Source organism: Abramis brama (assembly GCF_963993115.1).
Source record: "Abramis brama genome assembly, chromosome: 22".
NCBI lineage: Eukaryota > Metazoa > Chordata > Actinopteri > Cypriniformes > Leuciscidae > Abramis > Abramis brama.
The window spans coordinates 34140316-34160404 of record NC_139984.1 but is presented as its reverse complement, the minus strand read 5'-3'; the positions used below and the strand labels follow the sequence as shown (position 1 = coordinate 34160404).

At 40.3% G+C, this 20089-nt stretch overlaps 1 protein-coding gene across 1 annotated transcript; it reads right to left on the bottom strand.

Moving 5' to 3' along the window:
• Positions 1 to 15237: 15237 nt before the first annotated feature.
• LOC311073143 (snaclec bitiscetin subunit alpha-like) lies at positions 15238 to 19634 on the bottom strand. Its single transcript, XM_084098626.1, has 3 exons — positions 19588 to 19634; positions 18830 to 18868; positions 15238 to 15743 (listed from the first exon to the last, which is right to left on the bottom strand). Exons 2-3 carry the CDS (start codon positions 18864 to 18866, stop codon positions 15388 to 15390), a joined length of 393 nt encoding a protein of 130 aa, XP_083954752.1. The 5' UTR covers positions 18867 to 18868; positions 19588 to 19634; the 3' UTR covers positions 15238 to 15387.
• Between the last annotated feature and the right edge of the window lie 455 nt (positions 19635 to 20089).

Below are 20089 nucleotides of genomic sequence, written 5' to 3'. Positions count from 1 at the left end.
TTGACATTTACATTACATTTTACATTTAATCATTTAGCAGACCCTTCAAAGCGACTTAAAAAAATTTGGCAGGTCATTCCTCCAGCAGGGAACAGTCCAGATGAAGGTCTGTGAAAGTGATTCTGTGTTTCTTTGGGATGATGCACCACAAGACACTGTTCACCTGCAGAACACAAGCTTCTGGAGACTCTTCGGTCTGAAGTAGTGAGTTTAGGTATAGAGGAGCAGAGCCAGTGGTTGATCTGCAGGAAAACATCAGGGCCTTGAATCTGATGCGAGCGGCTGTTGAAAGCCAGTGCAAGTTTATAAGGAGAGGAGTGACGTGTGTCTCATCGGCTCGATAAAGACACTCTTGCTTCAGCATCTGGATCAGTTGCAGAGGTTTGACTAATGCTGGAAGGAGAGAGCATTACAATAGTCCAGCCTGGAGAGAACAAGAGCTTTGAGAAGGAGTTGTGTAGCTCCGATAGGAAGGGCCTGATCCTCCTAATGTTGTACTAGGCAAATCTGAAGGGCCGGGCCGTTCTAGCAATGTGGTCTGAGAAGTTCAACTGATCGTCAGTCACAACTCAAGGGTTCCTGGCTGTCCTGGAGGGAGTTATGGATGATGAACAGCTGAATGGAGAAGTTGTGCTGAAGTGATTGGTTGGCTGAGAACACAAGCAGCTCTGTCTTCGCAAGGTTTAGTTGAGGGTGGTGGTCCTTCATCCTGTAAGAAATGTCTCAGGCAGGCTGAGATGCGAGTGGCTCCCGTCGGATCATCCAGCTGGAATGAGAGGCTGTGTGTCATCAGCATAGCAGTGATAGGAACATCCATGTTTCTGAATGACAGATCCTAGTGTTGACATGTAGATGGAGAAGAGAAGCGGTCCCAGCACTGAGCCCTGAGGCACTCCAGTAGCTACACTGCAAAAAAAAAATGCTTTTCTTAGTATTTTTGTCTTGTTTCCAGTTCAAATATCTAAAAATTCTTAAATCAAGATAATATATTATGTCCTTTTTTCTGGGGGAATTAATCAAAATGAATTCAAACAGAAACAAGATTATTTTTCTAACCCCATTGGCAGATAATATTGCTTGTTTTAAGCAAAAACTCACTTAATTTTTGCATTATTGTGACATTACGCCCCCCTCGGAAAGGCTTGACCTCGAACCGCAAGTTCAGGAGGTAGTAATGAGGCGGCGGCTTTGGTGGAGCGCTTGGAGCTGGTGACGGCTGGTGATGAGGAGTCAGTGGAGTTGCCGACCATGGTGGAGCTGAAGGTGGGAGGAACCAGGGTGGAGTCCTGACAGAGGGGGCGGACGGAATCCTGGGTACGATCGGCAGAGGTGGAACCATGATGAGTGGTGGAGGAACCGGTGGAACTGAGAGGCTGACAGACCTGGGCGACATCGTACCCAAATCTAGTCAACAAAATGTTGTCTTTCATATTTCGCCTGACTGTAACGTTGTTTTTATGAAATATTAGGGCATATAAATGTTAATTTGCAGTTTAATACGTTGCTTATACAAATAGCCTACATTTTATTTCAACATTTTTCAGTCGATTTTTACTCATCTCAGTATAGCAATACAGTTTGCTAAAACATCATCATTCATTCACACACAGAAACGCGATTTAAATTTAAACTGTCTTTTTGCGAGCTGTGGTAAACAGCGCATCTCTGCCGTTCATTCATTCACAGAAACGCGATTCACTTGAGAATGAAAAAAAACTTACTACAGTATTCCTCAGCTCAGTCGGATCCTTGCTCCTCGAAATACCCGCACTTCTGAGGTACATTTTCCATTATTATTATTGCTCACAGCGCTGCGAGACGGTGTAAACAAGTAATGATCTGAATAAACTTGTGTTTTCTCGAGCTGATATGGGGGCGTTCACAGGTTTGCGTGGATTGCCTCAGTCATTTGCGTTTGAATAGCACGCGCTCTCCGTGGGCGGAGTCACATTAAAAATAATTAGATGAGATGAGAAGACTGACATCTCGCTCTTTTCTTACAGATTACATGAACTGAGAATATTTGTTTTTTATATAAATTACTTCATTTAAAAGAAGACAATTCAAGCTTCATGCCTGTGTGTCTGTATGTCTGTTTGACTGAGTATTCGCTGAGTTATTGTTCATTTTCGGACGCGTTTCAGAATGGACTACACGGACAGAGAGAAGGCAGAACTCGCTTCGTGTTTATTTTTATTTGTCAAAAAGCACAACACTTTGTTTTTATTGTGAGTATACACAAAAATAATACACATTTAACAGAATCGATTGATGTATGAAACTTGTTTGTAATATCAAAGTCAACAGAGCAAAATGAATCTCTTTTGAACTGATAAAAAAAAAAGAGAGCATATCGCACCGGCGCGATTGTCGACCTCAGGGGGTTAAACATCAACAAGAACCGACAAGGGCCTGAACAGAACAGGGAGTATAAATACACAGGATGAAATGAGGGAACTAACTAGGCACAGGTGGAGGAAGATGACAAATCAGGGACTAACGAGAACAGGTGCAGACATGACAGAGCATAATTGTGACACCTGTAATAGAAATGTGATTGCATTATTACTTCACAACTGTTTGTTCTTTGTTAATAATTATGATAAAATGTAATCATTAGATATGGCCTCTGTTACGACTCCAGGTGTTGTTACATCTAATCGATCTACATTGATTGTTTGTGTGTGTGGATGGCAAGAGACAAAATGTGGTTAGAAATAATGCAAAATATTTGTGTTTATTATGCAAGCAAAAAAAAAAAAAAAAAAAGAATAGCAAGAGATGGGAAATGATGATAAGGAAAATATTTTCAAATAAAAAAGAAAATAAATATAGTTGTGGTCAGAATTATTGGCACCCCTGGTAAATATGATCAAAGATGGCTGTAAAAATAAATCTGCATTGTTAATCCTTTTGATCTTTCATTCAAAAACTTAAAATCTAACCTCTCATTGAAGAAAAAGAATCGCAAGTAGGGGATAGATCACATTATAATATAAATGTTTTTCTACAAAACACATTGGCCATAATTATTGGCACCGTTTTATTAGATATTGTTTGCAACCTTCTTTTGCCAAGATAACAGCTCTGAGTTTTCTCCTATAATGCCTGATGAGTTTGGAGAACACCTGACGAGAGATCAGAGACCATTCCTCCTTACAGAATCTCCATATCCTTCAGATTCCCAGATCCATGTTGGTGCTTCTTCTCTTCAGTTCAGCCCACTCATCTCCTATAGGGTTCAGGTCAGGGACTGGGACGGCCATGGCAGATGCTTGGTTTTGTGCTCAGCGACACATTTTTGTGTTGATTTTGATGTTTGTTTTGGATCGTTGTTCTGATGGAAGATCAAACCACAGCCCATTATAAGATTTCTAGCAGAGGCCGTCAGGTTTTGATTTTTTTTATCTGTCGGTGTTTGCTAGAATTTGATGTATATGAACAAGATGTCCAGGACCTCCAGCAAAAAAACAGTCCCACAACATTAAAGATCCAGCGGTAGATTTAACTGCGGGCATGGGGTACTGTTTTATCCCTGTTTGCACCAAAGCCATCTGGTGGGTTTGCTGCCAAAAAAGCTGTTTTTTTCGTTTCATCTGACCACAGAATCCCTTTTGAAATTCAAGTCGTGTCTCACAACTGAATATGCTGGAGTTCGTTTTTTGATGAGCGGGAGAATTTTCTTGAAACACCCCTAAACAACATGTGGTGATGTAGGGGCTGTTTGATCATTATAAGGCTTTCTGACCCCAAGACTCACTAATCTCTGATTATCTCTCAATCTCTTGCATTAAGATGATATAGGCTGCGTTCACACTGCAGGGCTTTATGCTCAGTTCCGATTTTTTGAAAAAATTAGATTTTTTTGCAAGGCCGTTCACATTTCCAATTAAATGCGACATTTTGTGATCTCCTGTGTGAACGTGAAATGACCCAGAAGGGACCCGCATGCGCAGAAGAGTACTCAACGGTCAACGGCGTCACTTGTTGTTTGCGGAAGTAGCTAAACTTCAACTAACTGTGATTCACTCACACACAAAACACACGAGCGCGCGCAGCGACCGTTACACAAGAGCCAGACAGCAGCCGCTGACCTATCTAATATCAGCACAAATAAGTTAACATAACGTTAGTCTACTCTTATTCACATTGGATATATCATGATGGTGGCCGTGGGCTTTTATTTATTTTTTTAATTAACGGGCTCGTCGAGGTCGACCCGTTCGGCAGATTTACCTCAGCTCGACGAATATGCAGTCCGTTTTCAAACCGACGACTACTTCAATGCAGAATTATGACATTTGTCGCGTATCAATGACGTGCGGGTCGGATACATGCGACCTGGCCGTTCAGACTGAAGTCGCATTTCAAAAGATCGGATACGTATCGGATTTGGACCACATACCCAAGTGGCCTGGGTCGCATTTGAAAAGATCGGATCTGTGTCGTTCAGACTGTCATGAAAAGATCAGATACAGGTCGCATAGAATTGGGTCGTTTCAGCCTGCAGTGAACGTAGCCATAGACACGTCCTCTTCCAGGCAGATTCATAGCATCTTTAGTTTATTGGAACTTCTTAATTTTTGCCCTGATGGTGGAAATGGGGATTTTCAGTGCTTCAGCTATTTTCTTACAGCCACTCACTATTTTGTGAAGCTCAACAATCTTTTTCTGCACATCAGAACTATATTCTTTGGTTTTACTCATTGTGATAGTCATAGCTAGACAATGGCATGTTCTTAGTCACCCTGGCATGCTGAAAAATTTAATATTGTATGAAATGTAAGATATTTTACTTATAAAAAATTCTAGGGGTACCAATAATTATGGCCAACATGTTTTGGAGAAAAGCATTTATTTCATAATGTGATTCCCCCCCCCTCCCTTACTTTCAATTATTTTACTTCAGTGTGTCAGGAAACTGTCATCTAACTCGTACCGCACCGTTTGACGCAGACCTACGAAAGGGGCATCCCATCGTGGCTCTGAGACCTGTTCACTAATAAACATCTATTATTCTAGATCTATACATCATGTGGAAAAGCAGTGTTTGAAATACAGTATAATAGCAGCTACTAGTGAAACCTCATATTTGTTAAAGGAGTCATGACCTGTAATTTTCACTTTTCCACGAGAATCAATGTATGTTATGATTGCCTAACGATTATACACTGGCCGGGAAGACGATATTTAAAAGTGAAGCGTTTGTTTACCCCTGGGTTCGTAAACCAGCCCATGTACACGCGCACTCAAATACGAGATTTTAATTTCTGCCCCGACTTGACGTCAAGACGGGGCAGGATATACCATATATGGACACCGCAGACCTATGCTGCAGGAAGCCCGCCTGCCCCTCTCCCCCTCATATTCAGTCGCGAAAGATGCAGAAACGTAGTGCACACGTGAGTTGCTCTGTTGTTGACTGCCAGAATCAACATGCAAATGTGTTTTCTCTCCCAAGAACGGACCAAGCTGTCAGGGACCAGTGGATTAAATTCATTTTCAAACAGACAAGAAAATGATACAGCTATATTTTTATAGAATTGTATATTATATAACTATGACAACATATAATTGTATTGATTTTTTTATAGAATAGATAAGGATAGATAAATAAAACAAACAGTCAAGTAATAATAAACATAAAGAAAAAGATCACGTTACATGTCTGGAGAAGAAAAATATTGAATGTCTAAAAAACCACAACGTGAAACAAGGCAAAAACACCACATGATGGCAAACGTTGATCTCAATAACCACTGTAAGCTGATAAAAAAAGTAGACTTCATCGAGGTCATTCACAACTTGCGCCATGATGTCATTTTGGAATGATATGCTGAAGTTACCTGCGGTGTCAACCCCCCTCCTTCCTGCCACCAATCAACGCGCCCCTCATTTGCATTATTAAAATGACCGTCCACGACAGCCAAAATATCGCATCAGATCTCGCGAGACAATAATGCCTTCAGAAATAAGGGTCAGAGGAGCTCTGTGTTTATTTTTTTTCCACTTTTCTTTTTTAGAAGGGCCTGAAAGACTATAATAGAGCGTGGGTATCCAAGGTAATACTAGGTTATGACTCCTTTAAATGAGGCTTGGCAAACCATTTAATGTTGCATTTCTGCCATCTACTGGATGGAGAGTGAAGCGAAGATCTAAAATCATCATAAAATCAATCATTTATTTATAAAGCACTGTATATAAAAACTGCACCAAACTGCTGTTAATGCCCCAACAATAAAGTATAAAACAACCAAGATATAAATAGGATTGCACAAAACAAAAGGACATGGTTACAAATATTAAGTATTAAATATTAAGTAGTATGTGTTCTTTAATGACAGATTTGTCATTTCTTATATGTATACATATATATATAATTCCCACATTTTTTCTGTACTTAATACATTTCTTTCTTAATATCTAGGGATGAAATGAATAATTATAGCCATTCAACATTACACAATAATTAAAAGCCATCTTTTTTTAAACATTTAATAGTCTTAAAATACACAACTTTTAATTTTAGTAAGCTAAAAACAATCTTAAAACCATTATATCTAGTCACATTTAGCTTTTAGTGTCTTTCCTGCTAAACTGTGGTTTTTTGTTGTTGTATTAAGCAATGACAGTAAAGAATCTGTTCTAGCTGTGCATTTAATATAACACAGAGGTTCAGATTTTTACTTGCCCTGCCAAATCTTTCTGAACATGAGAATGCAATAAAGTATTTGCCAACTGTTCATGATAAAAAATGTTAAACAACAGACATTATTTATCCAGGGATGCAAAATACTACCGACCTTGAATTTCTCAGATTTTAATGTCATTTGCGTTTTTTTTGTCACAATGTAGTTCCTGATTGTGTGCGATGAGCATTAACATAGCAGTTTTCAGAATATCAGACATAAGATAAGAGTGAATGCTTGTATATTGTGCTTTCCTTCAGTGATTTCACTTGTCTACGAGCATTGTTGGCTGATTTTATGGTAGGCTATAGCTCAACTTTACTGATATTAAACTGTCCCATATGGAAAAGAGCAGAGTAAACATTCAACAAAATTTGATTTGCTTTGAACACCATGAAAAGACCAATTATTACATAAACAAGAATGTAAAGTTTTGAATGTTTGGTTCAGGAAATGTGCTACCAGGATGGTGTGTCCATTAAAACACAGGGATCCAGTACTCAGTCCATACTCATTTTATTGCAACAGATCATAGAGTTGTATGGTTTCTATAAACAAATAAACAACAAGCAGAATCTTAAATACAATAGAACTTCAACTAATAAATCAGACATCACAATCCAATCATAAACAATTCAAATTCAGAATAGTAAGAACACTGAAATATAAGAATCATAATCACATACAACATTTCAGAACTAGACAAACAAACTCAAGAATTAACATCATAAAACAAATCAAAGATCACAAACTTACATTTTCAGGAACACATCAACTCTACAAAAGCTCTCATGGTGAGAGAAAGAAAGGACAGTCTGCTTCCATTGAATGTTGCACACACCAAACTCTAGTAATCAATCATTAAGTGCACCTGAGGAGAATTAGCTCCTCCCATGACCGGCTACGTCATGTGATCCCTAGAATTCTCAACAGCCGCCCCCAAATGTGTAAACATTTGACCCTAGAGAATTCTGTACAATTATTAATTAAAGTCGTCTGCAAACTTAGTAAGGACCACCAGACGGCTGACTGGACGTATATAGCGTTTCCCTTCAATGAGAACCTCCACAACCCTTATCCTGCCGTCAGGACTTGGTAAGATTTTCGTAACAGTTCCTATAGGCCAGAGTCCCCGTGGAAGCTGCGGGTCAACGACCATAACTACAGCACCACATGAAATTGAATTTCCCTCCTGTCTCCACTTCTGACGACTTTGAAGAGAAGGAAGATAATCTCTGATAAAACTTGACCAAAATCTATCAGACAGAACTTGACTATGCCTCCACTTCCTACGTGAAAGTATTTCAGAATCAGCATACATTACTTGAGGCAGGGAAGCATCTTGCCGCCCCATCAGCAATATATTAGGAGTTATGGGATCAGGATCCGATAGATTAGATGTCACATATCCAAGGGGTTTGGAGTTCAACATCTCTTCCACTTCGACCAGCACTGTATACAAGACTTCTGCTGAAAGCACCTGTGTACCCAATGTCACCCGTAAAGCTTCCTTAATGGATCTGACCTCTCTCTCCCAACATCCTCCAAAATGTGGAGAATATGGTGGGTTAAAGTTGAATTTAATCTGTTGCCGAAAAAGCAGCTCTTGAAGGGCAGGGCTGAGTTGATTGAATGCTTCTCTGAGCTCTCGTTCTCCTCCCCGGAAATTAGTTCCTTGGTCTGATATAAGTTCATAAGGCCGACCTCTGCGAGCTATGAAACGCCGGAGGGCCAATAGAAAGCAATCGGTATCCAAACCCGACAACAGCTCAAGATGAACACATCGTGTTGTCTGACATTTGAAAAGAAGACCCCATCGTTTCTCATGTCTACGGCCTACACTGACATTAAAGGGACCAAAGCAGTCCATTCCAGTCGACCAAAATGGGGGCTTGTAAAGGCGGAGTCTAGAGGGAGGAAGATCAGCCATCCTGGGAACTGACGGAGACCCCTTCCATCTTTTACATTCACGACATAATCGTTGGACTGATTTTACAGCTTGTCGTCCCCGTAGAACCCAAAACTTTCTTCGAAGTTGGGCAAAAACTCTTTGTGGTCCTGGGTGACACAAAGTTGAATCAAGATCTGCAATCAGAAGTTTAGTTATAGGATTCTTAGGGTCCAACACGATGGGATGAATAGCCTCTAACTCTAAGTCCTCGCTCTGCCGAAGGCGACCTCCCACTCTTATTAGACGGGTCACGGGGTCCCACTCCGGTGCCAATTCAACAAGTCTACTGTGTGCAGAAACACCTTGTTCTAATTGGAGTAACTTGCTTTCCTCAGGAAAATCCTCTTCCTGTGCCTGACGAAGAAGTAACAACTCTGCTTGATTCTGACTGAGCTTATTCTCTGGCAGCTGATCAGGAGAAAAGTTTTCAATGGTATCTGCAATCAGCTCTGACCACGTTTTAAATTGGAGAGGGTCCACTTTGGGAAGACTTGGTAAAACTTGTGTCTGGCCACAAAACAAAGGTTTTCTCAATTCTAGTGATACTTCATTAGCAGAAGTGATTGGAAACTTTGGCCATTGATGAGATGGTAAAGCAAGGAAAGACGGTCCTCGAAACCATTGACTATTAGGAGATAGCTCTGTCAACTTCTTTCCTCTAGTAATTTCATCTGCTGGATTGTTCCCAGTGTCTACATATCTCCATTGTTCTGGTGTAGTGTAATCTAAGATCTCAGTTATCCGATTAGCTACAAATATCTTATACCGACAGGATTCAGAGCAGATCCATGTTAAAACTGTGGTTGAATCAGTCCAGAGTGTCACTTTATGGAGGGGCACGGAAAGTTCCTTTACTAAGAGATTCGCTAGTTGAGATCCGGCTAGAGCCGCACATAGTTCCAGGCGGGGAATGGAAGTGGTCTTCTTTGGGGCTACTCTAGATCGAGCCATAACAAATGAGGTGACAACTTCATTCCCATTTGAAAGATGAAGATAGGCTACGGCTCCATAAGCCTGCTCAGATGCGTCACAAAATACATGCAATTCTCTCCTCTCATCACCTGATCCTACTGATCCATACCACCGAGGAACTTGGATCTTACTCAAGCCAGAAAGCTCCTCTTCCCAAGCCATCCAACTTCTCTTAATACCTTCAGGAAGGTCTGGATCATCCCATCCACGCCCAGGTTTGATCCACAACTGCTGGAGCATGATCTTAGCACGCGTAGTGAAGGGAATAATGAACCCCAACGGGTCATATTGCCGAGCAAGGATGCGATACAGAATTCGCAAAGTCAGGGTCTGATATTCCACGGGTCGATGCTTGAACCCCAAAGTATCCTGTAAACAGTGCCAGCTCATCCCGAGTGTGCACTCACATGGATCGTTACAATCATGGCTCAGCCATAAGTCAGTCTGCTGGGAACGTGCTTCTTCTGGTAAGTGGTCAATCACGGAGGCATAATTACTACTCCATTGTCTGATCTCAAAGCCTCCCTCACTTAGTGCAGAACGTAGTTGCATGATCATTTCCTTAGCATCGTCAACAGTAGGCAAACTTTGCAAGCAATTATCGACATAGAATGAATGAAGGACTGAATCTTGAACTTCTGGATAAGTAGATGATATTCTTTTTGCATGTCTTTGAAGAGCATAAATGGCACAACAGGGACTTGATGTAGTACCAAATGGCAAAACTTGCCATTCATACACTTCAACTGGGGCATCTCTGGTCATATTTCTCCAAAGAAAACGTAACAATGGCCTATCTGAAGATAGTAAGCGAACTTGATGGAACATGGCCCGGATGTCGCCACTGATTGCAACTTGATGTTCTCTGAAACGGAGAAGAACTCCGAGAAGGGAAGAACCCAGGGTAGGGCCAGATAACAAATAGGAATTCAGGCTTTCACCGTTAAATTGATAGGAACAATTAAATACTAAACGGTGTTTCCCATTATGTTCAACTAGATGATGGGGTACATACCAAGATTCATCAGTGAAAGTCATTGCCTTTGGGTTCAGTTTCTTTACATAGCCAGATTCCACTAGCTTTTGAATCTCCTCCTCATATATTGCTGCCCGCACTGGATTCTTTGCCATCTGGCGTTCTGTGCGACGCAATGCTGGCATGACTGATTGCTGCAGAGCATTCAATTTGGGTGCATTTTTAGCTCGAAGTAAAGGAGTAGCGTATCTTACAACACCATTCATTTCTAGGCATTCTGTTCTCTGCTCCAGACACTCAAGAGCATATTGGTCTTGCTTTGACCGACACTCTGCCTTTGATGTCTGAGAATAGGGAAGGACATCGACTTGCCACAATCTTTCTACATCCCTCTGTAACTGATCTTTGATGGAAGTAGCCAAGAAGTGGCACTGAGAGATAGGATCAGTTGTGGGTATCAAGGAAGTGGGACCCTGCAAAACCCATCCTAGACGAGTATGCAGTGCAACAGGACTTCCAGGGGGACCAAATATTACTCGTTCCATAGAACATAGCAAATGAGGATGATCTGCTCCCACTAACAACAAAGGCTTAACCTGATGGAACTCTTCAAGAGGAATATTTCTAAGATGCTGATAGCATCTTCGAAGAGTACGGACAGGGTAAGTCTGTTCAGGTAAGTCCAACATCTTAGATGTGAATGCTGCACTGATCTCATATTTCCTTTGGCTGAACGATGCTGGAGAGATGGAAAATGTAACATTAGTGCCATTAATCTCAGAACCCTGTCGGATAGTTCTCAACCTTAGCGACTCAGCCGCCCCAGTTAGGCCCAGCATCTCTGCAGCTGAAGAAAGGAGCATAGTTCTTTCTGAACCATCGTCAAGAATGGCATAGGTCTCCACAGTCCTTCCTTCATAACTCAGAATAACCTTTACCACTTTCAACAGCACAGAATTTAGGCCACTTGGTCTACTCAAGTAGAATGTACCAGAGTCAGGTTTACGAATATTGACTTCATGCAAAACTCCCAAATGGCGCTCTTTGCAATATGGACAAGGCTTCTTCAAGTCACAATTAGCTGAACGATGTGTTCGACCACATCTCCAACAACGACCATTTTCCAAGATCCATTTTCTTTTAGCCTCCACATCAAACTGTTGGAAATGTATACACTGGCTCAAATGATGGGCTTGATAACCACAAAAGGCACAGAAAGGTCCTGGATCTGATTGGTTGCTATTATCATGCTGAGACATTCTACCTTTTGGGTTACAATGTTCCTCTTGATTTGCACCCTGCAAAAAGGTGGCCGTAGAATGCAGAGATTTAGGAGGTCTCTCTTCTCTCACTTGATACTTTGTTGCCCCCTTTGATTGTTCGGATACTTGGACTACTAGACTTTGACATTCTGCTTCCTCCTCCAGCCACTTTGCAAAATCCACCAAATTATATGGAATATTTGGATTGACAGTTCGAATATGTCTAGCAAAACTGGAGACATGATGGGCTGAAAGCTTACTTAGAAGCTGGTGAACATGAGAAGAACAAGCCAACTCCTTTGCCCCTTGATCTTGACCCCACGATTGAAGCATGCCTACGAGAGCCTGGACTCGTAGTGCAAACTGACTAAACCCAAGGGAATCCCCAGAGCGTAAGGCTGGAAGGTTCTGAATGGAAGCCAACTCCCGCAACACTAAGTGATGAGGTTGGCCATATTTCCGTTGGAGGGCATGTAATGCTGTAGTATAAGGCTGGGGGTCATGAGCATATGCCAGGGCCAAATGCCGTGCATCATCAAGCTTCAGATGATCCAAAAGGATATGATATTTGTATTGTTCTGTTTCCTCTGAAGGTAATAGATTTTTTAGTGCCATATTCAGCATTGCAAATTCTTGAGGATCGTTTCTTTTGAAACATGGAAAGGAAGGCCTCTCAATTGCAGCTAGTCTTGAATTCCCAGTTACTGAGGAAGGCTGAACATAGGCTGCCATTACTGGTTGACTCACCATTGAATCTCCAGACTGGATCATACCCGGAGGTCCAAACGATGTCTGAGGTCTAAACACAGGAACACTACTAGTAGCAGTCACGCCTGGAGGGCCCCTGGATTGTCCTAATGGTCCAAACTGTGCTATAGGTATTGAAGGAACCCGACCACTTGACGATGGTATGGCCGTCGGAAAGACATGACCCGGATAAACAAAAGGACCATAAGGAGGACACAGTAGAGGAGGAGGAAATGGCACTGGATAACCTGGAAACATCCATGGGGAAAATCCATTCCCTTGACCAGGAACAGGCCCACCGCCTATCGCCACCTGTGGATCATTGGCTGGACAAACTGGATACAATGGCTGTTGAATTAAGGACCAAGGCGGAACATTACCAAACTGAGTTGGATTCATACTCATTCCAGGAGGATTCTCGGAGGACTGGGACTGAGAGTAAACGTGCTGTGTAGCAACAGGTTCAGTTAACAATTGGGCTTGAGACAACTGTAGAGAACAGGGCACTAATGATCCTCCCCCTTCTTGTGGCAATGGCGTAGGGAGCATAGATCTTGGTGGAGGAGGAAGAGTACTTTGTCTACTGAGTTGAGGAGGTGATGTAGGTGGATCAATATCATGTCGGCTTGCTTCATGTTGTCTTAGGCATTCACCCAATTCATGAACAAGAGATGTTCCAGCATTGTCATCCTCTTGATCCCGTCTCACCTCAGGAGATGTTGTCTTAGAACTTTGTTTGGAACTGATTGTGAAGGAAGAGTTTCGACTCATCTGGATGGTTCTCATACTCTGGCTCAGTTCTGACACCATTTCTTTTATTTGCTGTACCTCGCTAGCGAGATTCCTCACTTCAGCCCGAGTTTCAGATATATCAGCTCCCTGTGATACTTCCTGAAACACATGATCAGAAACATTTTGTCCTTGTGTGCAGGCTGGTTTTCTTGACTGAGTCAGTAAGTAATCCTGATGCCATCTGGGGGGGTTTGATATCCGTTTAGGTCTTTTAGAATCATCTTGATCCATCCTAGCAGCCTCTCCGGCTCGAAGGACCATGTAAAGTTTTGAATGTTCGGTTCAGGAAATGTGCTACCAGGATGGTGTGTCCATTAAAACACAGGGATCCAGTACTCAGTCCATACTCATTTTATTGCAACAGATCATAGAGTTGTATGGTTTCTATAAACAAATAAACAACAAGCAGAATCTTAAATACAATAGAACTTCAACTAATAAATCAGACATCACAATCCAATCATAAACAATTCAAATTCAGAATAGTAAGAACACTGAAATATAAGAATCATAATCACATACAACATTTCAGAACTAGACAAACAAACTCAAGAATTAACATCATAAAACAAATCAAAGATCACAAACTTACATTTTCAGGAACACATCAACTCTACAAAAGCTCTCATGGTGAGAGAAAGAAAGGACAGTCTGCTTCCATTGAATGTTGCACACACCAAACTCTAGTAATCAATCATTAAGTGCACCTGAGGAGAATTAGCTCCTCCCATGACCGGCTACGTCATGTGATCCCTAGAATTCTCAACAAAGAATGTATATAAACCCTTTAAGTCACTTTCACCTTCATTATGAGCTCATTCAAGCTTTAGACCCTTTCAGCTGCATCTGGTCTTTACGGGTCGTCCTGATTCATTCTCCTTGACTTTCCGAAGATGTGTGTTTCGTCAAGATTAGAATTGTCTTTTATTATAAAGTAATTAAAATATTTTTTGTAATATGAACACTGACACCGCCCACTAGGGGAGGAGCCTGCTGAAAGAATTTAAAGTACTATTTCCATGGTAACGCAATCTCCAATTTCAAAATGGTTTTCACAGGATGAATTTTGAGTTCGTAAGCTTTTGAAATGATACCTAACTTATGATGATTACTAAAATATGTGATATATAAAAAAGAGCGCCAAGCGTCCTGCTACTGGATGGTGACATTTAAGGGTTTTTTGGTGACGGAAGGCAGTTTTTATGATAAATTAAGTTTTTAATATTTTTTAAATATAATCATTTAAACGGTGACTGTCATAAAAACGTCATAGTTGTGAATGCAACCCGGTTCCCTGAGAAGGGGAATGATACGCTGCGTCTCATTGATGCTTTGGGGAACGCCCTCAGCGGTTCAGGAGGCGACTCGAACCCCCGCAGGATGTGCTTATGAACACAGATGACTGAACCCCTGCCTCTCTGGACCTCACCAGCACCGCCTCAACAGAGGTAACGAAGAGTACAGAGTATATTTATCTATCTGCTCTTCTCTAGAGTTATTTTTCTAGCTATCTATCAATAGCCTAGAAATCTAGACGCACCCTTTCAACATTCCTTCTGATGTTCACTCATGTTTATTTGTTGCTGTAACTACTAGTAAAGAGGACGAGATGATCGGTTCTACAGCGATCTGTCACACACATTAAAGAGACATATCGTATTTCATGATTAAGATGACAAACTTTGAAAGTTGAGACTTTGTTTTATATTAAAAGTAACAAAGCATATTGTGATTATTGGATGTGAGACGCTACAAATATATTTTCAGTGAAGTTTTGTTCACGCATCAACTGATTTAAGAATTGTACTAGAAAAGTAAAAAAGTACTAGATAATATGCACTAAAACTAAAAACAATAATAAAGCAAAATTAAATAAAACACAGTAAATGTTTGAATCCATCACCACATGAATTTATCTCAGAAAAGTGAAGGTTATATAGACTTTAAATGAAGTTAATTTGGCTTGATTGAATCTTCATAAACCATTACTCGAATCTCTCACTTGGTGCAGATGAAGTTGTTTGTCTCAGTTTCAGGAAGGCTGATCCAGCGCTGGTAGCTGGTCTGAATGGCTCCGGATCTCACTGTCGGAAAGCAGTCCTCCTCCCCGGTGCCGTTACCCGGAGCCCACTGCTCATAGCACAGGGTGTGACCGCTGACCCAGAACCAGAGGCCGAGCACGCAGGAGTGACGGAGACCCAGCCACACGTGAGCGGTGGAGGCCATCGAGTTCACGTTCTTCACCCGAAGCTGGATCTCCTCAGAGTCCACCGACACCAGGTCCATGTCTTCATCTCTGCAGTATCTCAGAGCTCCTGTCCACGTCAGATTCTGTCTGATCAGAACCAGTTTATCTGGAACACAAACAGATCAAGAAACAACAACACTTTAGATTAGATTAGGGTCCAGTTCTCACTATTAACTATTAACTGCGACTTTTGCTTCTATATACTCATATTTACTGGTTATTAATAGTTAGTAAGGTAATTGTTAAGTTTAGGTATTGAGTAGGATCAAGGGATGTCAAGTCATCTTTATTTATAAAGCGCTTATGCAGTGAATATCCTAGTAATATGCATGATCATAAGCTGCTAGTTTATAGTGAGAATTAGACCCTAAACTAAAGTGTTGCCATAAAAACATTAAACATTTTTAGTTAAACAACAATCTTCCCAGAACTTGCACTCATGTCGTTCCAAACCCATAAGACTTTCGTTCATCTTCAAAATGCAAATTAATATATTTTAATAAAACCTGGCGCCGGTTGCATAAACATAACCATGATGTTAAGACAGTGTCTTAAGTTTTTTTAAGCCTAGCACACGATAGAACAAACCTGATTGGTTCTTTTGCATCATGTGATGCACGTTGGAGCTTCTGTTTATATATGAATGAAAGCCTAAATTTACTCTGTTCGTCATATAATGTGATCGTATCTCTTCACACTCCACTCGATATCCAGTGGAAATATCCACTATAATTAATAACCCAGTCAGAAATGTGTGATTAGTGTTGGGTTAAAGCTGTAGTGCACTCGTTCTATGAATGAGTTTCTGTTTCACATGTAGAGTTGCCTTTGATCAGATGATTGTGTGTGAGAGCGTCTCCTTACCGTCATAACACACAAAAGGATAAGATCTTGTACAATCATCATCCACCCATTGTCCTTGGTGGTCTTTGATATCAATCGCGGTGCAGATATTATCTCTTCCAGAGTCGCTGTTGGGTTCATTAGTGTACCAGTGTGTGAATGTGGAGGTGCTGTTATCTGACCAAACCCAGAGTCTGTTCAGACCGATCCAGGCCAATTTATCAGGTGGAGTTAGGTTGTGTATTATGTCCTTAATCTCATTATTCTCACTCTCATTCCTCACACTGGCCAGATCTGTGTGATACTGTCTACAATAACTCTGAGCTTCAGTCCAATTCATCTGCTCCCGTACACCGATGAATCCTTTATCCTTTATTACTGCTGGCTTTAACCCCCTGAGGTCGACGGTATCGCCGGCGATACCAGCTCGCTTTTTTTTTATCAGTGTAAAAGAAACTCATAAATACTCTGTTGACTTTGATTTTCCATAGGAGTTTCATACATCAATCGATTCTGTTAAATGTGTATTATTTTTGTGTATACTCACAATAAAAACAAAGTGTTGTGCTTTTTGCCAAATAAAGAAAAATAAACACGAAGCGAGTTCTGCCTTCTCTCTGCCAGTGTAGTCCATTCTGAAACGCGCCCGAAAATGAAGTGTAGCTCAGCGAATACTCAGTCAAACAGGCATACAGACACACAGGCATGAAGCTTGAATTCTCTTCTTTTAAATGAAGTAATTTATATAAAAAACAAATATTCTCATCTTGTGAAATCTGTATTAAAAGAGAGCGATTCCAGTCGAGCTCATTAGAGCCAATTCAAATGTAATGTGACACGCCCACGGAGAGCGCGCGCTATTCAAACGCAAATGTCTGAGGCAATCCAAGCGCAATCCTGTGAACGCCCCCATACAGCTCGAGAAAACTCACAAGTTTATTCAGATCATTACTTGTTTACACCGTCTTGCAGCGCTGTGAGGAATAATAATAATGGAAAATGTCCCTCAGAAGTGCGGGTATATGGAGGAGTGAGCTGAGGAATACTAGTAAGTTTTTTCCTTCTCACGTGAATTTCTTCACATGGGTTTCTGTTTATGAATGAATGAACGGCAGAAATGCGCGCTGTTTACCACAGCTGGCAAAGACATTTAAATCGCGTGTGTGAATGAATGATGATGTTTTAGCAAACTGTATTGCTATACTGAGATGAGTAAAAATCGACTGAAATATGTTGAAATAAAATGTAGGCTATTTGTATAAGCAACGTATTAAACTGCAAATTAACAATATGCCCTAATATTTCATGAAAACAACATTACAGTCAGGCGAAATATGAAAGACAACATTTTGTTTAGTAGATTTGGGTACAGTTTTTACTGTAGAATATACTGCCTCGTCAAATAAGCTTTTGTTTAGCAATTTCTATATATAAAATACTATTTTTGTCAAAAATAAAGTCATCAACTAAGATGTTAGCTGTTCCAATGTTGGCTATATTCAAACTAATGAATACATAGATAAAATGTAGGCCTATAATCTTTTTTTTTTACAAAGAAAGAGTACACTTGAAATATTGTTGAAATTGTAATTATTGTTGTAATTGTAACCTTTTTAATAAAATAGCAAAACATATTTACAAGATAGATGTAAGCAAAATCTTAAATGGTCAATATAAGTCTTCTTCTAAATATATCTTTTGTCCTTGCATTGTGGCTCAGTCAGTTTCACACCTGAGTGAATGGCTCATTATGCAGAGTGGGTGGGACAGTGTATTTCTCAGGTGTAAACCACTCCTCGTTCACGCCCCCCTTGCATATTGGCTTTCCAAGCAAAACCTCTTTTACATCAATTTAAATCAATGTATGGTTTTATGTGAACGATAAAGCAAGACTATTTTCACATGTAGCAGCCGTGAATGCATAAAGGGGGCTTTATTTCAAACTGTTTTCATTTGCAAAATAGACCCAAAAAAAGATACAGTTAAAATCCCTTTATATTAACTATTTATTGAACTAATAAAATCAACATCACATTTGCAATCGTTCTGATATTCTGTTTTGCTCGTGTGATGTTGCTCACTATAAATATTAAAAACAAGAACTCAATCAGGGGCATTTCTGTGCCCATATCTCGAAGTTTGGTGGCATTTTTATTATTTTGGTGTTTTTGCCCCAAACTGCTCTTAATTTCTGCCCCGCTTCTGACAATCCAAATGTAGGCCTAATATTTTCATTTAATTTACCGGCATAGAAATAACAGCAGTTTGACCTGTTTCACAAAAACTGTCCGTCTCACACAACACTAGAGCACTAGAACTAGTGAAGCGCTGCATGAAACACTCACTCACCTGAGAGCAGAAGAGACGTCAGTGTGATTCTCTCCATTCCTGAGGGAAAGGCAGAAAACAGACTCAATAAACCAGCTTCATTTGCTCTGAAGTGCAACAGCTCAAGTTCGTACAGAATCCAGAACTTCAGCGCACGTCATTCCTACTTGATCATTGCTGATTAGCTTCCGCATCAATTATAAACACACATGAAGCTCCTAAAGCTGATGCGTGTCAGTTCAGTCTTACAGAACAGCTTTATGCTGCACGTTTCCGCTTTAAACCCTTCAGAATTAAACTCATAGACTTTGGGATCTGGAATTGCAGTGCTAATCTACAGTGTATTACTGTAAATGCATTTTTATTATTTAAAAAATAATAATTTACCTTTATTTTTTATTTTTGCTCTTGTACACTCTTAAATATAAAGGTTCCAAAAGTTTTTTTCTTTTTCTTATTTTTTCAGCGATCCCACAGAAGAACCTTTTTTGGTTCCTCAAAGAGCCTTTCATTCATCAGTTCTTAAAATAACCATGTTTTCTTAGTGTGTAAAACATTTCAAGAATCTAAACTTTTTTCCGCTATAAAGAACCTTTTGTGCAATGGAAAAGATTATATGGATGTTAAAGATTCTTCATGGATCCATCAATGTCAATAAAGAAGCTTTAGTTTTGAGTAAATAATACAACCGAGCATAATTTAATACAAACACAGCTAAATCAATCCTGTTGTAATCAGTGTAAAGTTAAAACAACAGTAACTGTCTTAAACTCTCTTACCTGTCGATGTTGAGATTTCTGTGCGATTGTGTGTGTGTGTGTGTGTGTTTCTCTGTCAGGACAGACTGATATAATGGATCATCTCCTCCTTTCTTGACCAAAGGCGATTTACTGACCCGTAAGTGTGTGTTATCTATTTAATGTTGTGTGTGTGTGTGTGTGTGTGTGTGTGTGTGTAAGAGAGAGAGAGAGAGAGAGAGAGAGTGTGTGTGTGTAAGAGAGAGAGAGAGAGTGTGTGTGTGTGTGTGTGTGTGTGTGTGTGTGTGTTTGTGTGTGTGTGTGTGTGTGTGTGTGTGTGTGTACTCTGTACTGGTTAATTTTGAGATGTTGGGCTATTTGGATTTTCATAAAGTGTTCTTTCAGACTAGTGGGGAAAAGAGCACAAGTATATTTTTATTCAAATCACCTTTATTTATAAAGCGCTTTATAAAATAGAGATTATGTCAAAGTAGTGTGACAGTGATAACAGGGAAATGATGCACTGAAGCAAACAGCTCTAAAA

Bases quoted from the DNA above. Each gene is read 5' to 3' on its own strand.
- LOC311073143 (XM_084098626.1), bottom strand. From the start codon at position 18,866: ATGGAGAGAATCACACTGACGTCTCTTCTGCTCTCAG. The intron at 15,744-18,829 runs GTGAGTGAGTGT...TTTGTGTTCCAG, and splicing joins GACGTCTCTTCTGCTCTCAG to ATAAACTGGTTCTGATCAGA.